A 24668-nucleotide genomic window follows, 5' to 3' on the forward strand; every position below is an offset into this window, starting at 1 on the left:
TGTGCATGCGTGCACGTGTGTCATCTTAGCCAATCAGAAACAGACATCGACACAAATATGCCATCCTCCATAGAAGCCTGAAAGAGGATGACCTCTGACCCGGGACTACTGAAGGAGTCCATCTTGTCTGAATGCACGGGGCGGGGTGAGAGGGAGGTCAAACACATCTTATTAACATGGCCATAAGAAGAAGCCATTACCATCAGTCTGGGGACATCTGTCTGCTCAGAGAGACAGAGTGATGACAAGATACTGAATGTAATGGGAGGAGTGAGAGGAAATACAACATAGGGCAGTTGAGAACGAAAATCTGGGTGGGTCTAAAATGCAACTGAATGCTGCAGTGAACCAAGGGTCGAGTCTAGTTCTCCTTTTTGAGTGTGCTGATTTTAAGCTCTTCATGTCGACCAAACAAGAAATCTCCATCTTGCAAACACATATATCCTAACTATATGTGCATGTTATCTTGTGAATTAGGCTTGTACTAACTCTTTAAAAGAACAGAGGATATGTTGCTCTACAGTGAAATGTATTATCACTCAGTTAGTGCCACGGTTTTAGTCATTTGCATACATTTGATGTCAGTGATGATTTGTAAATAATTAATTAACTAATTAATAAATCCTTTACGACTGGGCGATCAGTGACAGTGCCATTGCCTAGCAGTGTCCACTAAGAGGACAATAGAAGCAGTAACTATAAAAGCAATGACATTAGTGATTCCTAATCGCATTATTTGTTAAATAGCTTTCACATCAAATTCAGTCTGTTGGACAGCTTGTTCGGCAGATGTACGCTTGGAATGTCAAGAAAATGGTCCGGCTATAACTGACCAATCTTGGCAGGCCGTCAGTCCACGACGCTCGCTTTTCTCAGGGAGTGCTCGTCTCCCGGGCAGCCATGTTTCTACTCGGGGCATTTCAGCTGATCTGCGGCCTAACAGTCGCATGCCTTTATGGCAAATACATGGCAATAATAACCCAACAACGAACAGTGGGCTTTAAATTCACATAGGTTATTGCATAGCATATATGATGAGCATATAGTTTCCATGTAAAATTCACGTTCGCTTGAATCACCATTCGCCAATCATCGGAGAAAATTACCTTTGTGTGCGTGCGTGCGTGTGTGTGTGTGTGTGTGTGTGTTGTCTGCGAGAAAGGGAAAGTGCTCGTCTGCGTGCGTGTTTGACAGAGAGACATGAGAGGTAGCCTGTTCAGCCTCCCTACTGTGATAATTTAGTCCACTGGAATATTTAGAAAGCCTATTTGATATATGGAATTAAAGCGATATCCTATTAAATCAAACATTCGTATCATTCGTATTCGTATTCCTAAACTAAAGTTCACATTATAGCCATGGAAATTACATAGTTGTCTTCTCTGAATAAACGGACAATAATCTACAGTAGGCCTACTGTGACCATGTAATGACCATCCCCTTTAGATATGTCTCCCTTATTCTTAATATAATGTATCTCCTGCTCCCTCATTGTGCTAAGTCATGTACAAACAGGGGAAACCTGTCCGGCAATAATTAATTTGGAATCGATTCTGAACTTGAGCCACAGCAAACAGCAAACAGCAGACGCGGATGCTTTTGTCAACGACAACATCATGTGGGCTTAGCATGACATCACAGGACAGCCTTATCCATTAACTAGGCCTACAGTATAATGACTTGGGTACAGTATAGGAAACACAACCAACATCAGCTACAATTAGAGATAATGTGTCAAATGCCAGCATGGGATATTGGTGTCACGAACTTCAAACAATCACCGTACTCTGTCTGATGCGCACGGGATACAATGAACAGGTGCCAAACATGGAATCAGACCAGTCCTGTGCGAATGTTACAATGCTGAAACCCTTTGTGGTTTTATAATACCACATGCCTGTCGGTAATTAGGCTACTGTAATCAATTAGGGTTGGGCTACATTTGCCTCAGTAATAACAACTGCAACACAGGAAGAAAAGGGATTCATGGTGGCCACTCACCCAAAATCCTGGTCCATGGATTTGAAGAAGAATTTGTAGCTATTAACCGGGCGATTGTTAAGGACATTTTTGAAATCCGCTAAAGTGACTTTCTCGGGAGAAACGGATAATTTCACTAAATAAGGAGTCTCCTCCTCGTCAATGTGATATATTATTTTAGTCTCCGCCATGAGAGTGAGGGTAGGACAATCATTGACACAGGAAAGGAACAAGGGTTGTCAGCGCAATAATAAATATGTTGGAGCTATCTAACTAATAACGACGCAGGCGATCATGACAGCATGAATAAATATAACTGTATACCTCACGCTGGAAAATAAATAACATTGTCTTTGATAAAATTAGCAGAAATCTAGACATAATCGAGTTCTAAGTCACTGTATTCCAGCTTCAATGTGTCTCAGTACGGTGGCTCTCTCGGCACTAAAACAGGAAGGGACGGTCCACATCCTTGCGATATTGAGTTTGGAATATTTCTATTTTTCCTGTAATTCGTAGGAGAGTGCTGTCATCTAGTGGTGTATTAGGGCTAGGTTTACCGTTCCGTATACACCACTCAGTCAGTGCCTCCGAGGCATATGGCAAAAGGAGATCGGAGGACAAGTCTTACTAAGTGGATGTTTTTACTGTTTTTTTCTCTTTAGACTTTACGACGAAAACATCTGCTACAGAGTACCACCATTAGCAATGACCAAACCAAGAGTCATACATAGATAGGTCCGTAGGCTACAGTTATCGCTCTGGTAATAATGATATTATGTCGATCAAATACACAGTCAGTAATAATGTTGTTACAATAACTGTTGTCAATAATGATGATTAATAGCCTATCTGTATTTGAATATGTTATGGTGATGAGCGTGATGATGCTGTAATAGCATAATTACTAGCCTAGTCTATATCAGTGATGTTAATAATAATAATAATAATAATAATAATAATAATAATAATAATAATAATAATAATAAGAAGAAGAAGAAGAAGAAGAAGAAGAAGAATCGTTATTATAATTAAATACATTTTATTTTAATTAAATAATAATAATAATTTACCATGAACAGTAATATATATTATGATGATGATCAGTCAGCGCCTCCGATTTTTATTTTAATTACCATTATCGTTATTATTGTTGTATTATCATTGCAGGTATTGACATCATCATCATCATCATCATCATCATCATCATCATCATCATCACACTGTAGGCTTATATTGTCTACTGTCTACCTTAGTGATCACATCTTTCCGTTTTTTGACAGTAGGTGGTAGTCTTGTGCAACCCCAGATCCATCCCCAGCCAAAACGGGTGGTGCTGTTCCTACCTCACTTAACCCTCAGGAACAGATTCTCTATAGGCCACTCCTGCTTCTCTGGCCGAAGGGGGAAGATTACACTTCATCACGTATTTTCAAGATTCTACCAAATACTAGGGTTATACTACTTATTTAGATTTTGTTTTCTTGCAATGCTCTTTCTTGAAGAAAGTGTCCTCATCATTTTCATTTCAACAATATACTGTGGTCGCTCACTGCATCGTAACATTTCCATCGATTAGATATAGATCCATCTCAACCCCAAAAATACATTGTAATAAAACACACACTGTCAAACCAGTATTGTATCAATCTTTATTAGAGGGAGAATAGAGTGGACCAACATGCAACTACACCCGATAACTTGCTTGTGTGTAATGGACCAAAAACTGTTTCAGGCCTGTGTCCAATTGTAATAACCAAAACATAAAACACCAAATTCTACATACACACAGAGGCTCCTAATATTCCACAGAACATTTGCTTGACAAAATTCTTTGTCTTGTCACCATGGCAGATTCAAACTTTATTGACAGTGTATTGCTCGCCTGTGTACAGGTACTTTACACAAAGTGACATACAAACAGACAACATACAGTGCATTCCCAAACACACATCTGGAAGAATTGAACAGTTCTAGGCTTGATTTCCTGAGTCATAGTAGATGTAGCCTTTATTTATGGTCCATGTTTATATATCATAAAGGAAATTAAACACTGGTATGTTACGAATGTTATAATAGTGAACTACAGCAAGTTTTGTGCAAAATAAAAATAAGCAAATACACACACTCATTGAGTTGTGAGCTTGCTGAGCTCTGAATTTATAGACATAACTTTACAGTTTTATCTTCGTACTTTAAGACACATAACATGCGTTCTGATCAGGGGACACTGGTGGAGGTAGAAATCGGTGGACAGGCTCACTGTAATGCATGGAATCGAATGAGGAATGGTATGAATGGTGGTGTTTGATACAATAATATATTTAATAATATAATATATTTTGATATGATAAGTTCATTACAATGAACCCGTCCTCCGATTTCTACCTCCACCAGCCTCCCTTGATACAATGTTGTTACTGTACTGTATGTACTACAATAATTTGGAGTATTAACCTATTACACAAGAATAAAGTAATATAAGGTGTTCCTCAGGTGTACCTTAGACTACAGCATGAGGTTTCAGTATATATGCCATTTAGCTGACAGTATTACATACAAAGGGGCAAGAAAGGATGGCAGTACACTGGGTATATCTTGTGATAGAAAATACAGTTATCCAAAACAGTTATCTTTGTAGTACAATAGTCAATCTAAGAAATTAGTTTAGTCATGTTGAAATAACAGCAGATAAGAATACAGACTTACAGGGTATCAAAACAGAAATAAAAACACATTAAAATGGTGTGGTAATATAAAGGTTTGTTAAGAGAGTGTCTTTAAACAGAAAGAGCACTCCTCTTGTCCTCTTCAACTTTTCCTCTCTGGTTCTCATTACTCTTCTCCTCCACTTTCTCTTCCCGTGTCCGCCCTGGACCTGCCAGTGGCATCTTCTCAGCTCCGCAGCCCCTGCCTCACTTCCACAACTTTCCATCCATGTCTAGAGAGAGAGAGAGAGAGAGACAGAGAGAGAGAGAGAGAGAGAGAGAGAGAAAGAGAGAGAGGAAGAGGAGGAGGTAACAGAAGGACAGAGAAAAGCAAAAAATAATGTTGTGTTAACAACTATTATTACATAGTTACGTTAGTACTTGCTTTGCAAAATTGCATAGAAATGGAGTTGAGCGCTCTTAATTATTGCAACAACTACTCTACTCTATGCAACCCACTAATACAATGTTGTTACTGTTGTTATTACACTGTTACTACACAAGTACAGGGTCAACCAGTGGAGGCTGGTGGAGGTTGAAATCAGAGGACGGACAACAATTACAACTTAAGGTAACTGTTGTGCTATGTAGGCTAACTCCTCTCAGACTCTAACCGACTGTAGACTCACCTTTGTTGCAGTCTTTGGACAAACCTGCTCTCTCCTTCAATAGGTTGTTTTTGTACTCTGTGGATAAAAGGATGGAAGTGAGTTATTACATTTGGACATTTTGGTCATGATTTATGATTCACTTGCATCTACAGCTATAATAGTTGCAGCATGTAGTCTCCCCGTTTAAACTCTCTGGCCTGTGTGAAGCAGGGCCAAGCACAGTAACACAGTACCCTTACCTGAGTTCAGGTGCTCCTGATTGCAGATCTTAAGCTCAGTGGTGTCCAGTGTCATATCCCCACCTCTGGCCACAGGGCCTCTGTTTCACAATCAGAGTGGGCGGTTACTTACTACTCACAGTTCTATTAGTTCAGATCCCATGCTAAAAATGAATCACCCGTTATCGAGTGTTACAATCAGCTGTCATGAATCATAAAATAAAATATGTTTTCTGTTCTCACCGTTCAGATCTACGCAGGTCATACTCCAGCCCTGAATAAGATTGAACACGTTATTTACACATCATATATACTAGGGGAGGCTGGTGGAGGTAGAAATCGGAGGACGTGCTCATTGTAATGCATGGGATGTAATGAGGAATAGTATCAAAGATGTGTGCTTGATACAATTCCTCATTCCATGCCATGCATTACAATGAGCATGTCCTCCGATTTCTACCTCCGTCAGCCTCCACTGATACATACTGTACACAGTAATTCAACCGATTCAAATATGAAATCAAGGGCATGCCATACACATACAAGTTAGCAAGGACCATAAGTACAGGTAAGTACTAGTAAGTCCCTTGCTGTACACAGCAAAATCAACTGATTCAAATATGAAATCAGGGGTATGCCATACACATACATGTAGACAGGGGGGGGGGACTCACACACATTACCTCTCTTTCTACGACGTCTAGTGAGCACGATGACGGCCGTGACAATGAAGGCCAGGAGTAAGAAGGTGGCCAGGATGTAGCCCCACTGCTGGAGGAAGTGGACTCGGTGCTCAGGGAGGATGACGTTGACGACGCGTGGCCTCTCAACCTCGTTAGTGCCTGGAGACAAAGGGAGCACAATGACATCACTGGTCCACAAACGCCCACCGATACACACAGACTGAGTGGCTGTCAGCATACGACAGGATGCAATATTATTCTATCTACTGTATTCAAACTGTGTTTTGTATTTACAGTATGCTCAATGGGAATACAAGTCTTATCATCAAATGTCATAACATGTCAAATGAATCAACTTAGTTTTTCTCCACATTTCATACAAATGATGCCCCTGGTAGTTTAAGCTGCTTGTTTTCATTTCTTTTTAAGAGACAGAGCGAGGGAGGGGAGAGCAGTTTAATGTCAAAAATGCTTCTTGGCCGTAATGAGTTCCAGGCCTGATGTCAGGCAGCTGCTATTTTTTTCTCCTTCCAGAAAAATACTGAATAACCAAGGAAGAAGGGAGAGAGGGAGGAAAAGAAAGAGAGGAGACAGGGAGGAATTCTGTGGTTAGCCTGTCGCAATTCGTTTTCCAGTTATTTACTTCTTCTCTTAAACACAGAAGTCCACTTTTTTTGCACAGTCTGGTGAAAAAAACCAGACACCCTCTCTGTCCCTGAACTCCATCAGTCTGAGAGACATGTCTAAACACAACACACATCTGACTGAGTGGAGGCTGGTGGAGGTAGAATTCAGAGGAAACTTCCATGCATTACAATGAGTCCGTCCTCCGATTTCTACCTCCACCAGCCTCCCCTGATCTGACTCTGACACTCACCTCACAGCTGCAGGCTGTACTGCATACCACACAAACGCCACCGTCAGACAATTTCCTAACAACTAAAGCAGAGTTGTGACATTAAGTAAAACAACAGACAGAGAGACAGTGAGATGATGGATTTGCTAAATGGCAAAGCCATGTGATTAAAATGAGAAAAATATACTCTACATATACAATTGCTCTTAGCGTTTTACTGTAAATGTAAACTATCGACCTCACATTTGGAAAACTAAGGTGGTACTCCCACGGGCCAGGGCCAGGGCCTGTTGAAGCCTTTGCACACAATAACAGCTACTCATACTTTCCAATCAGCAGAATAACAGCCAAGACACAAAACCCTTCAATCAGTCTTCTACCATTACTCTACTTTCACACAAGGCTCTTTCTCACCAGTCAAGGACAAAACACAAATGATTACCATTATTCCAGCAGGTGGAGACTTGTTTTTTTAAGGTTTTTTGGAGACCTGTTTTAACCAAACCTGTGAATGCTGTTGACACCAGACCACTACCTGTGTCTGTAATGTAACCTATATCACTAGGCTAACCCAGATTCCATGCACTAGGATTATAGCTATGGCTAATACGACTTTGTATCACGTTGATCTACAGGGCCCAATTTCAAAACATTTAATCTGAAGGAATGATCCGGATTCTTATTTGCTATCTAGGATCAGATCGAGCTGACTGATTACTCGAACACTAGAATACTCGAAATCTGCCAGATAGATCTGATCCTGGATAGCAAAAAAATAATCAGATTCATTCAGATGTAGATTAAACATTTTGAAATACTGCGCCCAGGAATTTGTCTTTAATCTCAATCTATGGTCCAGTCCATGGTCAAACTGCAGGTGTGCCATTAGTAAGATGGCCAGAAGACAGGCAGCTCCTCGATAAGGAGAAGTACCTGTAGATACAGGTTGTGCTGAGAACAGACACCGTCCATGAGTCTACCATGCAAATGGAACCGGCACGATAGGACAAATTGAATTAAATTCAGGGTTAATTTAGCTCTTAAGTGGCGACAGTTAGTAATTATCACCTGTCTGCGTTGAATGTAGTTAATATGCATGAAACTGTCATGTCACATTCAAGGTCACTGTCTCTAGAGAACAATTAGTGAAGCAGCCTCAGTTCGGTCCTTGTCTCAGCTGTTGCCTATTTCCATTTCCTTGACAGATCAAACAAGAACATCCATGTTAACCCCTGTCTGACATGTGCCGTGCAGGGGCTACAGAGTTTGGTTTTAATGCTGTTGGAGATGATTCATTTGCAAGTCAATGAGCTGACAGAAAACATCTTAATTTTCTACCAGAGGACCACTTTTTCTATACTATTCTATACGCTTTGAATTATGTGTTCAGGCTTTCTTCAGGTCACTAAGAAACCTGTGTTTTTTACAATAGGTTTGGCATAAATGCTAAAAATGAGGTGTAATGACTGTAGCAATTATAGATGATTTAAAAGGTCAGTAAACACACATAGTATGTACATACTTGGCTGGACTTAACAAAGTAGTTAAATAGTATAGTTATAGTTATAGTAAATGGGTTTTTAACCAGGGGAGGCTGATGGAGGTAGAAATCGGAGGACAGGCTCATTGTAATGCATGGAATGGAATGAGGACCGGTATCAACAATGTGTGTTTGATACCAAACCTCATTCTATTCCAGCCTCCTCTGGTTTCAACTGAATTCCAAGTAAAGATAAAATAAAAGGACTGAGAAAGAATGGAATGGATCGACATGGATTATGCATACTTCGCAAAGCTATTAAAGTAATGGGCCAACATTTTCAAGGGAGAAGGAGGATACTAATCTAACACATACCCGCCCCCACCCCAACTGTTCTCTTTCATGTCACGGCCGGCCCAGATGCTCAACAGATGTAGCAGACTTCCTCTGACCGCTTATAAACAAGCCCCAACCAGAGAGAGACAGACACAAGCAGAGAAGAGAGACCACAGATGGAAAGACAGTAGGGATATCCTGAACAGTAGATATAAGCAGTAGATACACATACAGTCTGGACTGTAGGAGGGAAGAAAGCAATGGGAGGAGAAAACTAAATTCCTAAAATTAAAAAGCCTAATCATGCCTCCTCCCTCCTTCCCCCCGAAAAGTCCTGCTTTATTGCTCCAGTCTGCAGAAATAGAGTTAAAATGGCTCCTCCTGTAAACTGAACCATTGCTCAACTGGGGGAAAACGAAAAACATTTCCGTTCTGGCCAATTAGTGGCCATCGAGGCAGTCTCTTAGGACTCTTAGGACTGCCAGTCCAAACAGTCAGATTCCCCAAACCCCTTCTCTTTCTCCACACTTCGAAACACTTAGCACAGATCTCTCCATCTCTCTCAATCTCTTTGTTTAGCCACAGATCAACACTATTTCTTTCTTTCTTTCTTTCTTTCTTTGAGTCTTTCTTTCTCTGAGTTTCTTTTGTTCCCCTCCATTCACCCATTCCTTCATCCCAGCTTTAACTCCTCCTTTCTCTCTCTCCCTCCTCGTAGAGGACAGCAGAAAGGTTTGAGGGAAGATCTGGCACAACAAAGCACTGACTTAACTGACCAAAAATGCCTATAAATATGACCCATAAATATAACTCAGGAGAACAGTGTTCTCACAGTGCACACGCACTCTCCCTCAGAAACACACTGGCCAATGAGACGAGACAGGGTTTGCAATGCAACTCAGGGAAGATGTGAAAAAGATATTTAAGAAAGAAAAAATAAAGATTTATAGTCACACAGAGAGCTTTCAAAGGAGAGAAATAAATCATTTCAAAATATTCTCCTCATTTTAGAAAATAAATCCTGAAGAACAAGGGCTATGCAGAGTCTCTTACTTGGTTCGTCATTGGGAAGCGGTTGGGGGGGTGCGGTGAGGACAGGGGTGAGGACTGGGGTGAGGACCGGGGGTAGCGGGGGCCCCACCACCAGCCTGAAGATGCGTCTCTCATGCATGCCACAGTAGTGATGGTGCAGGTGGCAGGAGTACAGGCCTTTATCAACCGGCTGCAGGTTGGAGATGGTCAGAGAGAAGTCCCCCACAGAGAAGGCATCCTCAGCCACACTGATCTTGTTGTTGGGTAAGAGTGGTCCATACTGCCGGCGCTCTCCAGAGGCATAGAGGTCCACCAGACGGTCGGCGGCATCAGCACGCACCCCGGGGGGCTGCCAGTCCCAGTGGGCCACCTGCTGCTGGTCCTCCTGAAGCCCCTCCCTCCACAGGGGCCTTCGGTTCACACACGGCAACATCACCGTGCTCCCCACCAACACCACAAACACATGCTTCTCTCCGTCCCAGAACCGCTTCTCCTTACGGGCTGAGAGAAGGGTTGATGATGGAATAGCATTATGAAAAATGGAGTGATGCTATACGAAAGACTACTCAAGAGAGCTACTTAAAATACCCACTAATAAGGTGTTTTGAGCAGAATGTATGAATGGTGTTTCATACATTAATTTACTGTATTACTGTGATATTGTTATAATGACGCAGAGAACAGTGGAGGTAGATATCGGAGGACAGACTCATTGTAATGCATGGAATGGAATGAAAAATTCCACAATGAGCCCGCCCTCCGAATTCCACCTTCACAGCCTCCCTCACAGCCTCCCTTGAGATTGATTGGACGGGCTCACCTGACTTGGTGGTGTTGAGTTGTACTTTGATGGACTGGTGGATCTGACAGTAATGATGATGCAGGTTACAGGAATAAACCCCTCGATCAGCTGCCGTCACATCTGGAAGGACAACAGGCAATAAATTCTAATTACATTGAGCTATTTTCAGGAATGAATGTTAGATGTAATTGTTGTAGTCCGGAGAGGAATGCCATCATCATTAATGGGGTATTGTCAGTAATGTGCATCTAGATTAGACGCAGGGATGTCTCACTCTTGATGACGAGGGAGAAGTTCCCATTGGTGAAGGCAGAGCTGGGGATAGTAGTGCGGCCCTTGTTGAAGCCATTGTATACTCTCTCTTTAGCACCGGGGGACATGTCCAGTATGCGCTCCACAGAGTACTCTGGACTGCTGCGGACCAGGTCCCAGTGGACCACCCTCTGGCGGTCCTTCAGACGGTCGCTGGTCCAGATCATGCGAGGGTTGTGGCAGGGCAGGACGGCCTGGGTCCCTGCTGGGAGGGTTATGTTCCTGGCCTCCACCACCACCCCCTGCCTGGTACTGCTGCTCTGGCCCCATGCTGATGGAACACACACACACACACACACACACACACACACACACACACACACACACACACACACACACACACACACACACACACACACACACACATATATATATATACATGAAGGAATAAGTGTCCTTCATAAGGGGAGAGATGGGGAGGCACAGGGGATGGGGAGGCACACTTTATAGGAACTATATATATATATATATATATATATATATATATATATATATATACAGGCTCAGTGGGACTCAAGAAAAACACAAAATAGTCCAAAATGTGAAGTAAGCAAAAAAACAGTCACACATTCAGCATGCTTATGGAAAACACACATTCATACGGAAATCAGCCTAAAACAAAAATGTCCACAAAGACGTGTGTAATGCATGAATCAGCTCTTAGAGTGTACAGTACGGTGTATAGGACAGAAAAAAGATTAGTGATATACAATGAATGATGACTTACCACTGGGCAAGAGAAGAACAGCAGAGACTGAAAAACAAATAACCAGGCTATCAATGTCCTGTTCAGAGTCATCATAACTCAAGACAAACTATCATTGCAGTACATAATACAGCATGTATCAGGGTTAGGGGGAATTCCTATCCAAGCCCATAAATTCAGGATGTGTTTTGAAACTCCAATTCAATTCCAAATTCCACAATTTACAGTAGAATGTCAAGAACACAAACAGTTGAGTTATTGACTATTGGAACATACAGTACCCCCAGATAAAAAATAAATAAATAAAAATGAGTGCCCTTTTTTTACTGAATTGGAATTCAATTCACTTCCGGAATTGAAATAGAATTCTTCACAGCCCTTGTATGTATATTCACACTTACTGTGTGTTCCTCTTTTATTTAACCAAATATGTTACGTTTGTTTAAAAACAAACTGTGTGCAGCAAATGGATAGCAGGAAACAACCATGGATAGACCTGTAACTCTCTAGTCTTGTCAGGGTTGACCTGAGCTGAACCTGGCTTGTGGTCAATGTGTTACTGTGAATAACCATCTCCTGCAGTGGTGAGAGCTCCCTGATATTGCAGCTGTGTCACTGAGGACAGGGTGAGAGGGAGAAAGAAAAAGAGGAAAATAGAGAAAAACAAGGAGAAGGCAAAAGGGAGGGAGGGAGGGAGAGAGATGGGGGAATGAACTAACAGGTACCTTAAAGGGGGAATATAAAAACTATAGTTTGTTTTGATTCAGTTTAAGTGAGTGAAATTCATGAGATGTATAAATCCCTGCACTTGTACAAATATGAGTTTCCCCTCAGGGGAGAGGACTTTAATATAGCAAGTCAGCTATTTCTAACCCAGATTTTCTCTAAGCGCTAAGCGCTATTACATCTGCTGTTTACCTAAGGGCCAGCAGAGACGCATGCAGCCCAGCACAGAGCCTCTATTCATCCCCCTACTAACCTCTGTCAAGTCCAATGTCCCGGGGGGGAAACACAGCCAGCCAGCCCTCACCCGTCAAAGTGCCCACTGTCAAAATCCAGCACCACAGCTGCCTATACTTATTAGATGTCTAGTATATTCCTATAGTACTGGATACCAATGTCAGCTATTATTGTCAAATCAAATAAGTTTAGAGGACACCGCTTGTGGCTTGTTTAAATCAACATCATGAAAACATGAAAGTTCAACAGCATCTATCTATTGAGACTGAAATCCTAAAGGGTCTGAGTATGACATGTGAGGGAGTAAACAGTAAGGTTTTCAAAGACAGTCAACACCAGGTGTTTTGGTCATCATGTACTGTAAACCGTGGCCTGCAGATAGATAAATGTGATGTATGACAGTTGAAGGGCTCACCACAGCTCTTACATTCCACTGCATTCATGTCACGACTTCACATTGACTCCCATTCCCACATTTATACACTGCAAAACTCACTTTCGATTTGATTAATTTCTTGTCTCTGGAGACATTTTGAAATGAGGTATTCTTCCTTTCAAGTCATCTCAGGGGGGTCTTTTTTTAAGGCAAGACATGTATCGGGCACCAAATAATTAAAGCTACTTAATATTAAATCAATAGAATTATCTCATCATTAACTTGGTATAACCATTTACAATTTATGATCTATTTAAGTGGCGGGGCCCCTTAATAAACATCTATGATCAATTCTGTCAGGTCACAATAAACCACGGAGTGTGCAGTCACACTTACATACGAGAGCTTACTGGAAACTTGTGGTAGGAGCTGCATTGAGGGGTATAAACTCTCAGGGAGGAAGAAAAACAAAGTGTCCCAGAACCTATCATTTTCTCCTTAGTCTCTCATGCAGACACAGTGGCTGACTCACAAGGCTAAATTAACACCCAAGACTTAACAAGCTGTTACTGAGTTACTGTGCTCAATGACAGCTATTTTCCCAATTACAAAATCACACCAAATCCCTACTGTCATGTGTATCCCCAGAGTCAGTTTAATATTGAATTTGTTGAAGGTAAACATATCAAATGTTAACAAGCTACAATGAAGCATATAACAGGACTTTGAAAAAGACATTTTGAAGTTTAACATAAATATGTACATATTACTTTTGTATACTGTTATTGTGTGCGCAATAGCTATTTCTGCAGAGTGGTGATGTCATTGTGAAGTTTGCTCAGCTCAGAGCTCTCTAACAGCAGAGATTTAGTATAAACACAGAAAACTGCAGATTCAGCCGAACACACAAGGAGCAATTCAGAGACATCTTTGCTCAAGAGGCACATCCTGTCTAGGAAGTATAACTCTGTTGACATACATGCTGAAATCAGCCTAGTTCCAAATCTGCACCCAGGTCTGAAGCCTTACCTTGCAGGTTCTGGGGTGCGATTTCCCTGCCCTCTCCTGTCAGCACATGTTGCCTCTCGGGCATGGCTGCTGCAGCTATTGGTCATGCTCTACCCGAGTATTTGGTGAAATCATTTATTTATCAATACACATTTTAATATTTTAATTTTCAGCTCAGCAAAGAAACCCCATATCACATGCAACAAAACCTATACATTTTCCAACAATTAATGTATATTACATGATGGAAGTGTTAATTCATGATCATAAAACGCCCTCCATGATTTACTCATGGTTCTCCACAGCCATCCTGCCTCATAACTACAGCCCACTTATGGTGAAACACTCATTACTGACACACAATGACTGACTGCTGGGATTGTGCTGACTGTCCCACTCTGACCGCATTTAACTCGAAACACATTGGTATAAAGCCATAAAAACAGCACGCACATCCCACCACTTTCTTGGTGTCTTGCCAATATATGACTCTGTATCTTTATTTTATTTATAATTTATTGTTATTGTAATTATCTTATGTTGTTGTTGTTGTTGTATATAACTGTTCTGTATTGTGCCCAGGAAGAGTAGCGGCTGCATGTACAGCAGCTAATAGGGATCCTGATAAACAAACCATCCAGTAACTGAGACAGACATGATGCTCAACGTGGTTCTGTTCCTCTTCAACAATAGTGGCCACAATGAGCAATATCATCACTGTTCAATACCATCCTTGTATGACATGAACTAGAGAGTATGTATTGTCATTATTCCATGATCTATCACTATGATACTTTATAAGTAGGTCAAGTGGTTATTGACCTAAATAGTTGTCATCTTGTACCATACCATACCAATAAGTAATACCCATCAATCGTGCTTTTCTACTAGTGAACGTATTGTGTGGTTTCCCTTTGTTCTTTTCACATTGTAAAATATCAAGATTAATTGCCCCATGGAGAATAAATATCACACAAATCACAACACAAGAATCTGACAGTGTTGTGAATATAAATAAACATATTTTGTAATCTGAAATAGCATACCATCGACATTTAACTAAATCAAACTAAATAGTTTCTTTACTGTATTATTGCAGAGCAAACAGTCAGTATGGTTCAGAGGATTCTCAGTTTTTGTACTTAGCAAAAGTTGTTCAAACTTACTATGAAATAGCAGAAACATGTCTTTCAGTCTCCCTTTCACAACTCGGACTCCAAAAATGGGATAAAGTAGGTTAGCTGCAGCCCCTTGACGAGCACATCAATGGATAAAAGAAAGTTATAGCTAAAGTTCATGTACCAACAAGCAACAACAGAACTGAACTAGAATTCTCCTGAGTCCAGACCATCTGTATATGCCCCGCCTCCGCTAGCCTCTGAAACCCAACACCCGCGGCCTGGCACCGGTAAACCGGAGTTCAAACTCAGAGTCGACCGCCCGACGTGTCATCATCTGCACATTGGCATGGCATCCTTGGAAAAATGTACCACATTTGACAAAATATAACGTCATACGTTTACTGAATATTTTACATAACAAAACCGTCTAATTGCATGTCTGCAGGCTCCACCGCATTCAGTGTGAACGAAATAACCAATTCAAGAGATATGCGTGCAAAGCGGGTCCTGTAAATAGAAACGTCTAAGCAGACAAAACATTAAAAAGTATAATAAATTGATCACTTACACGATTTTGATGAGCGTGTCATCAATTTACAGATTTGTAATTACAAAAACAACAATATTGAGATGAATAGTTGGTGACATTAATGCACATCCACATTAAATTGTTCATACTATGAACAATAAGATATCCATGAAATGCCAAACACGTAATGAGACTTCAAGTTCACAATGTCAATGAAAGCCTTACATAGTGGTTGTGTAATACTGCCATCCATTGAACAAATAATGATAGTGCACATGGTTAAATACTAATGAAAACACAGGTCAACAGCAAAGCTTGTGCTCTGAATACATATCAATAGGGACAGTGACTGGGTGGTGAAACAGATCTTTATTGTTTCTTAACAGCAACTATACAGGAGACAGTACATCTGGAAAATGTCCATTTCACTGACATGGTTCAAGTCAAGGAAGTCAGGAGGCTGTTGTTGTGTTTGATGAGAAGCCTGCCAGTCCTGTATCACCCAGAGTGTGGGTGTGCATCGTGTCAAAAGCTTTTCTCCTGGTCTGTACTCCCTCTTCAGTCTCGTTTATTTCCGTATTGTTTGATGAAGATCTTAGGTGCGGTCCATCCCTCAGGGGCTTTTTTCAGTCCAGCTCGCATCCAGATCCTCTGCAGATCCTTCTCAAAACGCTTCTGCAAGGACAGACACCCAGACAACATTAGAACACTCACTGGCAGTGAATGGTCAGCTGTGCCCAGTAACAGAGCTGCTGAATATGTAGTTATTTTTTCTAACCCTAAACCCTATTTTACAAAATCTATATAATATAATATATAAATCAATATAATAGAAATCAATATAATATATTCAATTGCTTGCTGTTGCACTACTTCTTCAGTTAAGGTAGAATATGCAGTTTATGGTAAATTCAATGCATCTTAACTGTGTTGTTTTAGTGACATTAATCTTGTCCATGTAAAAGGATTACTTAGTAGCACCCCCGCTACTTTTCCAGACAAAACACTTACCTGCTTCTTCTTCCTCCGGCCGTCAGCTACTCTCCTCCTCAGGAACTTTGTACGTTTCAGCAGCTTCTTGTATTTGTGCCTGTTCATCTTCCGCCGCCTGATCTCCAGAACGTTCTTACAGCTGATGGGTGTCGTCGATCCTTCACCATCCTCCCCCAGAAGAGGGACTGTGAGAGGTGGCAACACCTTGGTCTCCCCAATCAGGTCCCCTTCCTCCAGGGGCTGAGGAGCCTCCAACAGGGGAGGGAGCGCGTACCGCAAGGAGAGCCAGCTCTCCAGAGGAGTCACTGACATTTTACGAGGCACAAGGGCCTCTTCGAGTTCTGGTTCGAGTTGGACCCATCGAGGAGGATTCGTGTTATCTGCAGCCGTTGCATAGTTTTTGACTTTACAATTTAGAGAGGAGCTGCAAGCAGGAAATGCAGATCCACAAACTGACTGTCCTGGAGTCTGAAGTACACCTGAGCACCAAAGAAGAGAAATCATAACATCAATAGTGTGTTTATGTGAATATTTTGTTGTTGTTGTAGGAGTTAGCTATATACCACAAAACAAGTGAATTGTTAAACTTACCAGACACTCTGCAAAGCAGACTGAGGCGAGGTGCTACCCTTGAGATAAACATTGTCCACGATTATTCACATGAAGTCATCAGGAATTAGTCTCGTGTCCTGTATTCCCGTGTCCTGTGCAAAACATAATGTCAAATAGAAAACTAATGCTATATGTAACTGTCATCAAGTCTAGTTAACTGAAGTAGAAACAACGGTCCCTTGGCTCACAGACAAGCACCTTCAGGTAGCTAGCCCTATGACTAGCTAGCTAGCTTAGCTTGCCTGGCGCCAGTGTGATCCTACGTTACGGTGGTGCTAATGTTAGCTAGCTAGCTAATTGAGAAGATTACCCTGAAATCCCAACAACCAGGCAGTTTCAACGACATTGAACCTATATCGCTATGTTCATTAGCTAAAAAGGCTATTAGTTGAATGCGTATTCAATTCCATTTTTTCCAATAACTTACTTGAAGGTAGCGTATGTGGTGTTTTCGCCTTCAATGACACACCGGGAGACACTTCCGGTCCCTACAAGATACTCTTCCGCCCGATTTCCTGTTACACAACACCGGTACCTGTTAAATGTTTCCGTCATAAATGGTTCCGCCCGCATATATAAGTCTATGGTTCCGCCTCAGTTTTGTAACGAAAGTGTGCTAATTTCATGTGGACTGTTTGAATAAAGTCTAAATATACCAAATGTCGTTCATTCAATAGATAGCTGGTCAAAATAACAATTAATAATTTTCAACATCATATTTAAAAATCATAATTTGATGGACTATGACTTTGATGAAATAGAAATCCACGATCCTAAATTGGTCACAAATATGACATGAATTGAGCACCAAGGTACCGGGACCAGTGAGAAATATTAACTCCAAATATGAGAACATATCACCAATATGCTCTCTCTTCTAAACCTAGATTTATGAGTCTGATAAATGCAGATCTATGGTAAAAGACAATGACATGTATTGATACATATCAACTTGTCATTATATAATTGAACGAAAGTGCATGAACGAATTGATGCTGAATGGCTTTAGTTTAGGTATAATATTATGGTATACGATTATTGGTTGGTACTTTTGACACATTAAAATGTGAAAAATTAAGGAATATATGTGATGTTAGGCTTGGTTGCTGACAAGAATACAACTGTTTCCACACAATTCAAAACTCAAAGGAGACCTCTGAATGAATCCAGACTCTTTATTTCATCTTTACATGGTTATATTTACAGATGAGGGGGAAAACTATATTTACAAGATAAATTCTTACTGGAATGCACTATTTAATATGAAGCAAAACACAAATATAATCATATTTTAATTTGAATGACTCACACATGTACAGTAGTAGTCTTCATACATTTTCTAAATAATTGATCATTCCTGTATCGTCACACTGAAGCATGGCATTGTGCTTTGCTAGATCTCCCAGATGAAACTATCACAGCACAGCAACTCACGGAAAACAATATGCAAGTCTATGTGAATACCACTAGAGGGAACTGACACTCTGTTGTATAATTGGAAATAATAGTGTTTGGTTGACACTGGAAAAATGTAAACACCAAAAAAGCAACATACAGACTAATCACAAAGACATCGGGGGGTTCCAGTATACAGTATCCTTGATATTTGTAAATGCATTGTCAGTCTCATTTTCTTTTTGAGCTTCTGCTCATTAATATCATTTGCTGTTCTGGTCCTTTTGACACAGTTATATAATCATGGAAGGGCCTCTACTTTTAGAGTGCTCCACTTTCAGACTTGTGGTAAACCACATAAAATAATTTATTCATAAGACATTCCTTCATTGGTTTCATTGAGGGATTATGGAAAGATGAATAGAGGTACGTAATATATACAGTTTACACTTTTCAATGTCGAATCTGTAGTGTTACAGTATGATGGCTTTTGGAACATGTCGTAGGTTAAAACCGAATCACATACACCCAGAAATCATCTTCCAACAAACTGTAATGCATCATCACCTCCTTGTCCTGATCTACTGGGGGGAGATGGGAGTGTGGGTTGGGGTAACAGGTGAATATAGACAACAGCATCCTGGATGAAACAATATCCCAAAAGGCAGTTCAATATAATGCTTTCAGGGCAATCATTTTAGTAAGTGAGAGGCAAATATATTCTGTTGTACAGTACATTCAACCTTGTTTCTGGTCTTAAAGTTACCTTTCCTCACATTTGTCAGCTTCTTTATAAGGCAACCACAAGCCACTCCTTCATAGTAATGCGCTCTTCCCTTTTATTGAGCAGACAGTGTGGGCGAGTTTCTGATTATTATTATCACTACAAAGTTAAGGGCACCAGTGATAAAACACCATTTTGTTAATTTTGGCAGTACTCAACTTAATTAAAAAGAATAAACAGTTTATGAGTTCATGGACAATGTATAACATTGTGATCATTTGCACCAAAATAAATGATTTCCCTGTCAGTCTGGATTGGGGACGGTATCAACTGAGGTTCCGTGGTGTGTTGAGACTTAACCCTGATGTACACTACAGAGACGAACTGAGCTGAGCTGAGTGGTACTGGGCTGGGCTGGCCTTTGTTGCACAATGCATCCAGCACAGTTGCTGAAACAGAGCTGGAAAGGACAATGTGAAAGGGCGATATCTGAGCCAGCACAGTATGGTTCAGGTTGGCCCTGTAGTGTGTAAAGCCCCTAACAGACACACGTTTCATACCCATCGCAGTCCCCCCCCCCTCCCATACGATGTACCTTACTGTTCATCTATCAACAGCCTATGAATCGGACCTAACAGTGACATACTGTATGACAGGCCTACAGTAACCCCCCCCCCCAAACAAAACAAATAAATAAATAAAAACACATACGTCAACATCAGGAGAGGCTGGTGGAGGTAGACATCGGCGGACGGGCTCATTGTAATGCATGGAACATAATGAGGAATGGTTCCAAACACGAATGATTGAACCATTCCATTCCATGCATTACAATGAGCCTGTCCTCCGTTTACTACCTCCACCAGCCTCCCCTGGTCAACATGGACATGAACATGGTACAGTAGATGGCACAGGCTGGGGGCTTTGTTACATAGACCACACAAGCTGATTGGATAGACACAAGATCAAATACAGAAATTACCCACTTTGAGTCATTGATGCGTTTGCACATACTGTACCTGACCTGCTTCATACACACACGACATGACAAATAACTATTCATGTGCACACAGAAAGTGCAAAGCTGTAGCTCACAATGATCAAACGGTTTGAAAGTGCAAAGCTATCTGACTGCAGCTCATAATAACAATGAGTGTTGTGTGTGCAAAAACAGTATGAAACATAAATAAACTAACTTCCCCCGGTCAATCTGAAACCATCATCCCATCACTGGTTGCAGGCCATGTTAATCTAAGGGTAAAACTGATATCAGAAGTCAAACAAACTGCATGTTTTAAGGCTGTCAATTAATTCCTGTTACACCTGTATCTTTACTTTTATGTACAAGATGAGCAGCTGGGGCTTGACATCCATTGAATATAAGGACAATATCCCAGATGTGCTGTATAGCTTGTGCTGTATAGCTCTACACAGCAATAGACAAATTACAATCACTTTACCTGAAAAACCACTAACATTAAATCGCATTTAACATAACCACTAAGAACTACGATGGACATTGAATAAAAAATCTCATATTTTTATGTTGGGTATTTGGTATTATACGTTATAGATTTACATTTTTCCTAAATCATTTTGATTTGGTAAACAGACCTTTCCAGACGGCACAACAGCCACTACACATCCAGGTGATGACACGTCTAAGTCTTTCTCACTATCTTAGATAATGTTTAATGGCAGTCCCTGTATCATCCTGACGTCTACGCCAAAGTAAACCAAAAGTACCTTTTTTCCCCATCCAAATAAACCTATTCATTTCATGGGCAAAAGTTTGCTTCTAAAATACAGATCATCCAATCCAAACAAATGAAAACCAGGCAATAGATGTGTGAACAGGCAAGTGTGGGGAAATAAACCACACTGCAAAAGTTGGCCCCCTCTGTGTGTGGCTTCCTCTCTTGACGTGGCGCTGAGGCTTCTGGGTAGGGGTGGTCCGGCCTCACTGACCAGCAGACTGGCCAGCCTCCACCTCCTCCTCCTCCTCCTCCTCCTCCACCTCCTCCTCGTCATTGGTTACGGCGAACGCCCGTGATCGTCTCATCTCCCGGAAGGATAGTGTCTTATGGGAATGCTTTAGGGACAGGAGACATAGGACAAGGCTGTTACCACAGGTTGACATAGCATTATAGGAACAGGAGACATAGGACAAGGCTGTTACCACAGGTTGACATAGCATTATAGGAACAGGAGACATAGGACAAGGCTGTTACCACAGGTTGACATAGCATTTTAGGAACAGGAGACATAGGATGAAGCTTTTACCACAGGTTGACATAGCATTATAGGGACAGGAGACATAGGATGAAGCTTTTACCACCGGTTGACAAAGCATTATAGGGACAGGAGACATAGGATGAAGCTTTTACCACCGGTTGACAAAGCATTATAGGGACAGGAGACATAGGACAAGGCTGTTACCACAGGTTGACATAGCATTATAGGGACAGGAGACATAGGACAAGGCTGTTACCACAGGACATAGGACAAGTGTATGATCTAACCATGAATAAACTCCACTGGGAGCGTGACACTAAAGGCGGTACAAGAGGAGAGGAGGCTAACCTGCATGATGGATATCCAGGAAACAACCAGGTAGGAGGGGCTAACAGTTCTGCACACAAAGATGCATAGAGAGCAACGAGGAGGAGTTACAGAACGACAACGACAACACAACGACAACGACAACAACAAGACCACAGCACTGATCATACAGCAGAACAACCACAGTACAGTCCAACCAGTTCAGTGCTATGGAAGCAGTAACTGAAGTAAACAAAAACAACTGCAACAAGTTACAGTACGTGTACGATAACAGGGGAACAACAACACCAGCAGCACAACATCTGAGGTTGACCAAATATCATACCAAATATCACTGTATGGCACAGATCAGGAGAAGAACACATGCAGAAGAAGAACATTCATCACATCTAGCCTCAGACCTGAAGGTTAGGGAGTTATCACAGTGAACAAAGGGATCTCAGACAGTACGACAGGGGAGGCTGCTGGAGGCAGATATCAGAGGACGGGCTCATTGTAATGCATGGAATGGAATGAGGAATGGTATCAAACACGCGTGTTTGATACCATTCCTCATTCCATTCCATGCATTATAATGAGTCCGTCCTCCGATATCTGCCTCCACCAGCCTCCACTGCTGTACAATGTGGACCAGTGTGCGAGACAGAGGAGTGACTGTGGTGAGGGGCCCTATCCCAAGGCAGGCCCAGACCCAGGATGGAGGAGTCTGTCTCACCGATGAGGACTGGTGATCATGTGGCCGTTCCAGTTTGATGCGGATCTCAGCTCCTTTCCCTCCGTCAGGTTTACCAGGCCCTGGGAGATAAACCACATGACCATACAGTACTGTAAAGATCCCATATCTGCATAGAAGACTTCAGGGAAGGTTGGAGGAGGTAGAAATCAGGGGGATGGGCATGCATGGAATGGAATATGGAATGGTATCATTCTGTATGTGTTTGATACCATACCTTATTCCATTCCTTGCATACCAATGAGCCTGTCCTCATGATGTTTTATCTCCCCCAGCATCCCCTGGTAGACTTGTATATGTCCCTTATTCCCAGCTCTAATATCTACAGTATGCCAACAGCTTTGCAGTCATCCAGTCCCTCGTCCCCCAGACCTCCAGCCACCTCATCCCCCAGTCCTCCAGTCCTCCAGCCACCCAGTCCCTAGTCCCCCAGCCCTCCAGTCCTCCAGCCACCCAGTCCCTAGTCACCCAGCCCCCCAGCCCCCCAGTCCTCCAGCCCTCCAGCCACCCAGTCCCTCGTCCCCCAGACCTCCAGCCACGTCATCCCCCAGCCCTCCAGGCCTCCAGCCACCCAGTCCCTCAGACCTCCAGCCACGTCATCCCCCAGCCCTCCAGTCCTCCAGCCCTCCAGCCACCCAGTCCCTCGTCCCCCAGGTCCCCCTGCCCTCCAGCCACCCAGTCCCTTGTCCTACAGCCCTGCAGCCCTCCAGCCACCCAGTCCCTCATCCTCCAGGTCCCCCAGGGTCCCCTCTCTCACCTGGGGAGCTGCCTCGGCTGGTGGTGCTGGTGCTGCTCATACTGTCCTCTAGCCAGGTGCTGTAGGTGAACGAGTCCCGCTTGTGTGGCGTCCCTGCAGACGACAGGCTCTCCTGGGGAGCAGACAGACAAGTAGTCAGACACCCGGCCAAACACAAACATACACACACAACGCATTCACGCACGCACGCACGCACGCACGCACGCACGCACGCACGCACGCACGCACGCACGCACGCACGCACGCACGCACGCACTCACCATGCCAGTGTCGTAATCCTCTGTGGCTTCTGTCTCGTTCTCCTCCACCACACTGGCGAAGCTGCTGGCATTGGAGGAGGAGCGGGAGAGATCGTGACCCTCTGGGATGGACGGGGCCCTGCCACCAAGACAAGAACTACAGCTCTGGGTTATCCACACTCCAGCCATACCGGCCTCGTTTGTAGTCAAATAGGGCTTCACACTATGTTAGTCATAGAATATTCATCATTCTCGACACAGTCACATCGACCTGATGATAAAGGACATGGTGTCATGTTATATTGTCATGTTGATAATATGCTGGAATGGTAATGTTATCATATGTGGGTCCATGTCTTCATTCAACTCAAGTGCTCACTTGTTCTTTGTAGTGAGCACCTCAGGTGAGCTCTGATTGGATGAGTTTTCAGACTTGGGATCTTGAGAGGCATGGCCACTGTCGGGGGTCTTCTGTGTGCCTGGAGAACACTCTCTACTCTCTCTGCTGTAGGGGGGGGGGGGGGGGAGACATCAAGTCAAGTCAAGTCAATCTTTATTATCCCAAAACAACAGCAAACAAACAAACAATGTTTCTACCTACATGGTCTTCGTCAACCTGACCTATTCTGACCATGTAGGTGGAAACGTTGTTTGTCTGTATGTCACCGTCTTTAGACAAATCATTGTGGCAGCATAACAGTTTGAGCAGACATTCCCTTTTTTCTTTTACGTTATATTTGTTGTCCTGCTGCTGTGACTATGACATCTGGGATGTGCGTGAAAACCTCTCTTGACATTGTTCGCTCTCACATTTTCTCCTGCATCTCCTGGATGTTCTCGATCCCGATGGCGCTGCTGCGTCTGGAGCTGAAGGGACCGGACTTCTTCCTGGTCGGGCTTTTCCCAGGAATGATCAACGACTGCCAAGGAAAAAA

At 42.4% G+C, this 24668-nt stretch overlaps 4 protein-coding genes across 13 annotated transcripts in view; all 4 read right to left on the bottom strand.

Annotated features, from left to right (window-relative positions):
- LOC310808176 (putative segment polarity protein dishevelled homolog DVL1P1) overlaps positions 1–2399 on the bottom strand; it is a 30025-nt gene extending 27626 nt beyond the window's left edge. For both annotated transcript variants that reach the window (XM_083674913.1, XM_083674912.1), the window contains exon 1: positions 2002–2399. In XM_083674913.1, coding sequence (XP_083531039.1) covers positions 2002–2171 — 170 coding nt within the window. In that variant the 5' untranslated portion in view covers positions 2172–2399. The remainder of the gene's footprint in view (positions 1–2001) is intronic.
- Positions 2400–3618: 1219 nt separating this feature from the next.
- Positions 3619–15365, bottom strand: LOC310808647 (matrix remodeling-associated protein 8-like). The gene is made up of 10 exons (XM_083675668.1): positions 15235–15365; positions 11746–11772; positions 10981–11289; positions 10725–10826; positions 9926–10405; positions 6201–6359; positions 5761–5791; positions 5539–5618; positions 5318–5374; positions 3619–4921 (listed from the first exon to the last, which is right to left on the bottom strand). Exons 1-10 carry the CDS (start codon positions 15251–15253, stop codon positions 4896–4898), a joined length of 1290 nt encoding a protein of 429 aa, XP_083531794.1. The 5' UTR covers positions 15254–15365; the 3' UTR covers positions 3619–4895.
- A 398-nt stretch (positions 15366–15763) lies between these two features.
- Positions 15764–17867, bottom strand: aurkaip1 (aurora kinase A interacting protein 1). Of its 2 annotated transcripts, none has more exons than XM_083674533.1 (4): positions 17751–17819; positions 17303–17400; positions 16730–17190; positions 15764–16393 (listed from the first exon to the last, which is right to left on the bottom strand). In XM_083674533.1, exons 2-4 carry the CDS (start codon positions 17352–17354, stop codon positions 16277–16279), a joined length of 630 nt encoding a protein of 209 aa, XP_083530659.1. In that variant the 5' UTR covers positions 17355–17400; positions 17751–17819; the 3' UTR covers positions 15764–16276. The 2 variants fall into 2 exon arrangements, with proteins under 2 accessions (XP_083530659.1, XP_083530658.1); XM_083674532.1 differs by having other exon boundaries at positions 15765–16393; positions 17303–17415; positions 17751–17867.
- A 2184-nt stretch (positions 17868–20051) lies between these two features.
- rap1gapa (RAP1 GTPase activating protein a) overlaps positions 20052–24668 on the bottom strand; it is a 53004-nt gene continuing 48387 nt past the window's right edge. For 7 of the 8 annotated variants that reach the window (XM_083675124.1, XM_083675130.1, XM_083675129.1 and 4 more), the window contains 6 exons: positions 24544–24653; positions 24113–24238; positions 23755–23890; positions 23495–23606; positions 22720–22799; positions 20052–21534 (listed from right to left, as the gene is read on the bottom strand). In XM_083675124.1, the coding sequence (XP_083531250.1) occupies positions 21403–21534; positions 22720–22799; positions 23495–23606; positions 23755–23890; positions 24113–24238; positions 24544–24653 (696 nt within the window). In that variant the 3' untranslated portion in view covers positions 20052–21402. Of the gene's footprint in view, positions 21535–22025; positions 22075–22719; positions 22800–23494; positions 23607–23754; positions 23891–24112; positions 24239–24543; positions 24654–24668 lie in introns of all 8 variants that reach the window. The other variant, XM_083675128.1, reaches the window with a different exon arrangement.

The sequence above is a fragment of the Argentina silus genome (genome assembly GCF_951799395.1).
Source record: "Argentina silus genome assembly, chromosome: 8".
Classification (NCBI taxonomy): Eukaryota; Metazoa; Chordata; class Actinopteri; order Argentiniformes; family Argentinidae; genus Argentina; species Argentina silus.

Bases quoted from the DNA above. Each gene is read 5' to 3' on its own strand.
- LOC310808647 (XM_083675668.1), bottom strand. The intron at 10,827-10,980 runs GTGAGACATCCC...TTGTCCTTCCAG, and splicing joins CTTCTCCCTCGTCATCAAGA to ATGTGACGGCAGCTGATCGA. The intron at 10,406-10,724 runs GTGAGCCCGTCC...CCCTTCTCTCAG, and splicing joins ACTCAACACCACCAAGTCAG to CCCGTAAGGAGAAGCGGTTC.
- aurkaip1 (XM_083674533.1), bottom strand. From the start codon at position 17,354: ATGTTTATCTCAAGGGTAGCACCTCGCCTCAGTCTGCTTTGCAGAGTG. The intron at 17,191-17,302 runs GTAAGTTTAACA...TTTGGTGCTCAG, and splicing joins TCTGCTTTGCAGAGTGTCTG to GTGTACTTCAGACTCCAGGA. The intron at 16,394-16,729 runs GTAAGTGTTTTG...CTGTCCTTGCAG, and splicing joins GCCGGAGGAAGAAGAAGCAG to AAGCGTTTTGAGAAGGATCT.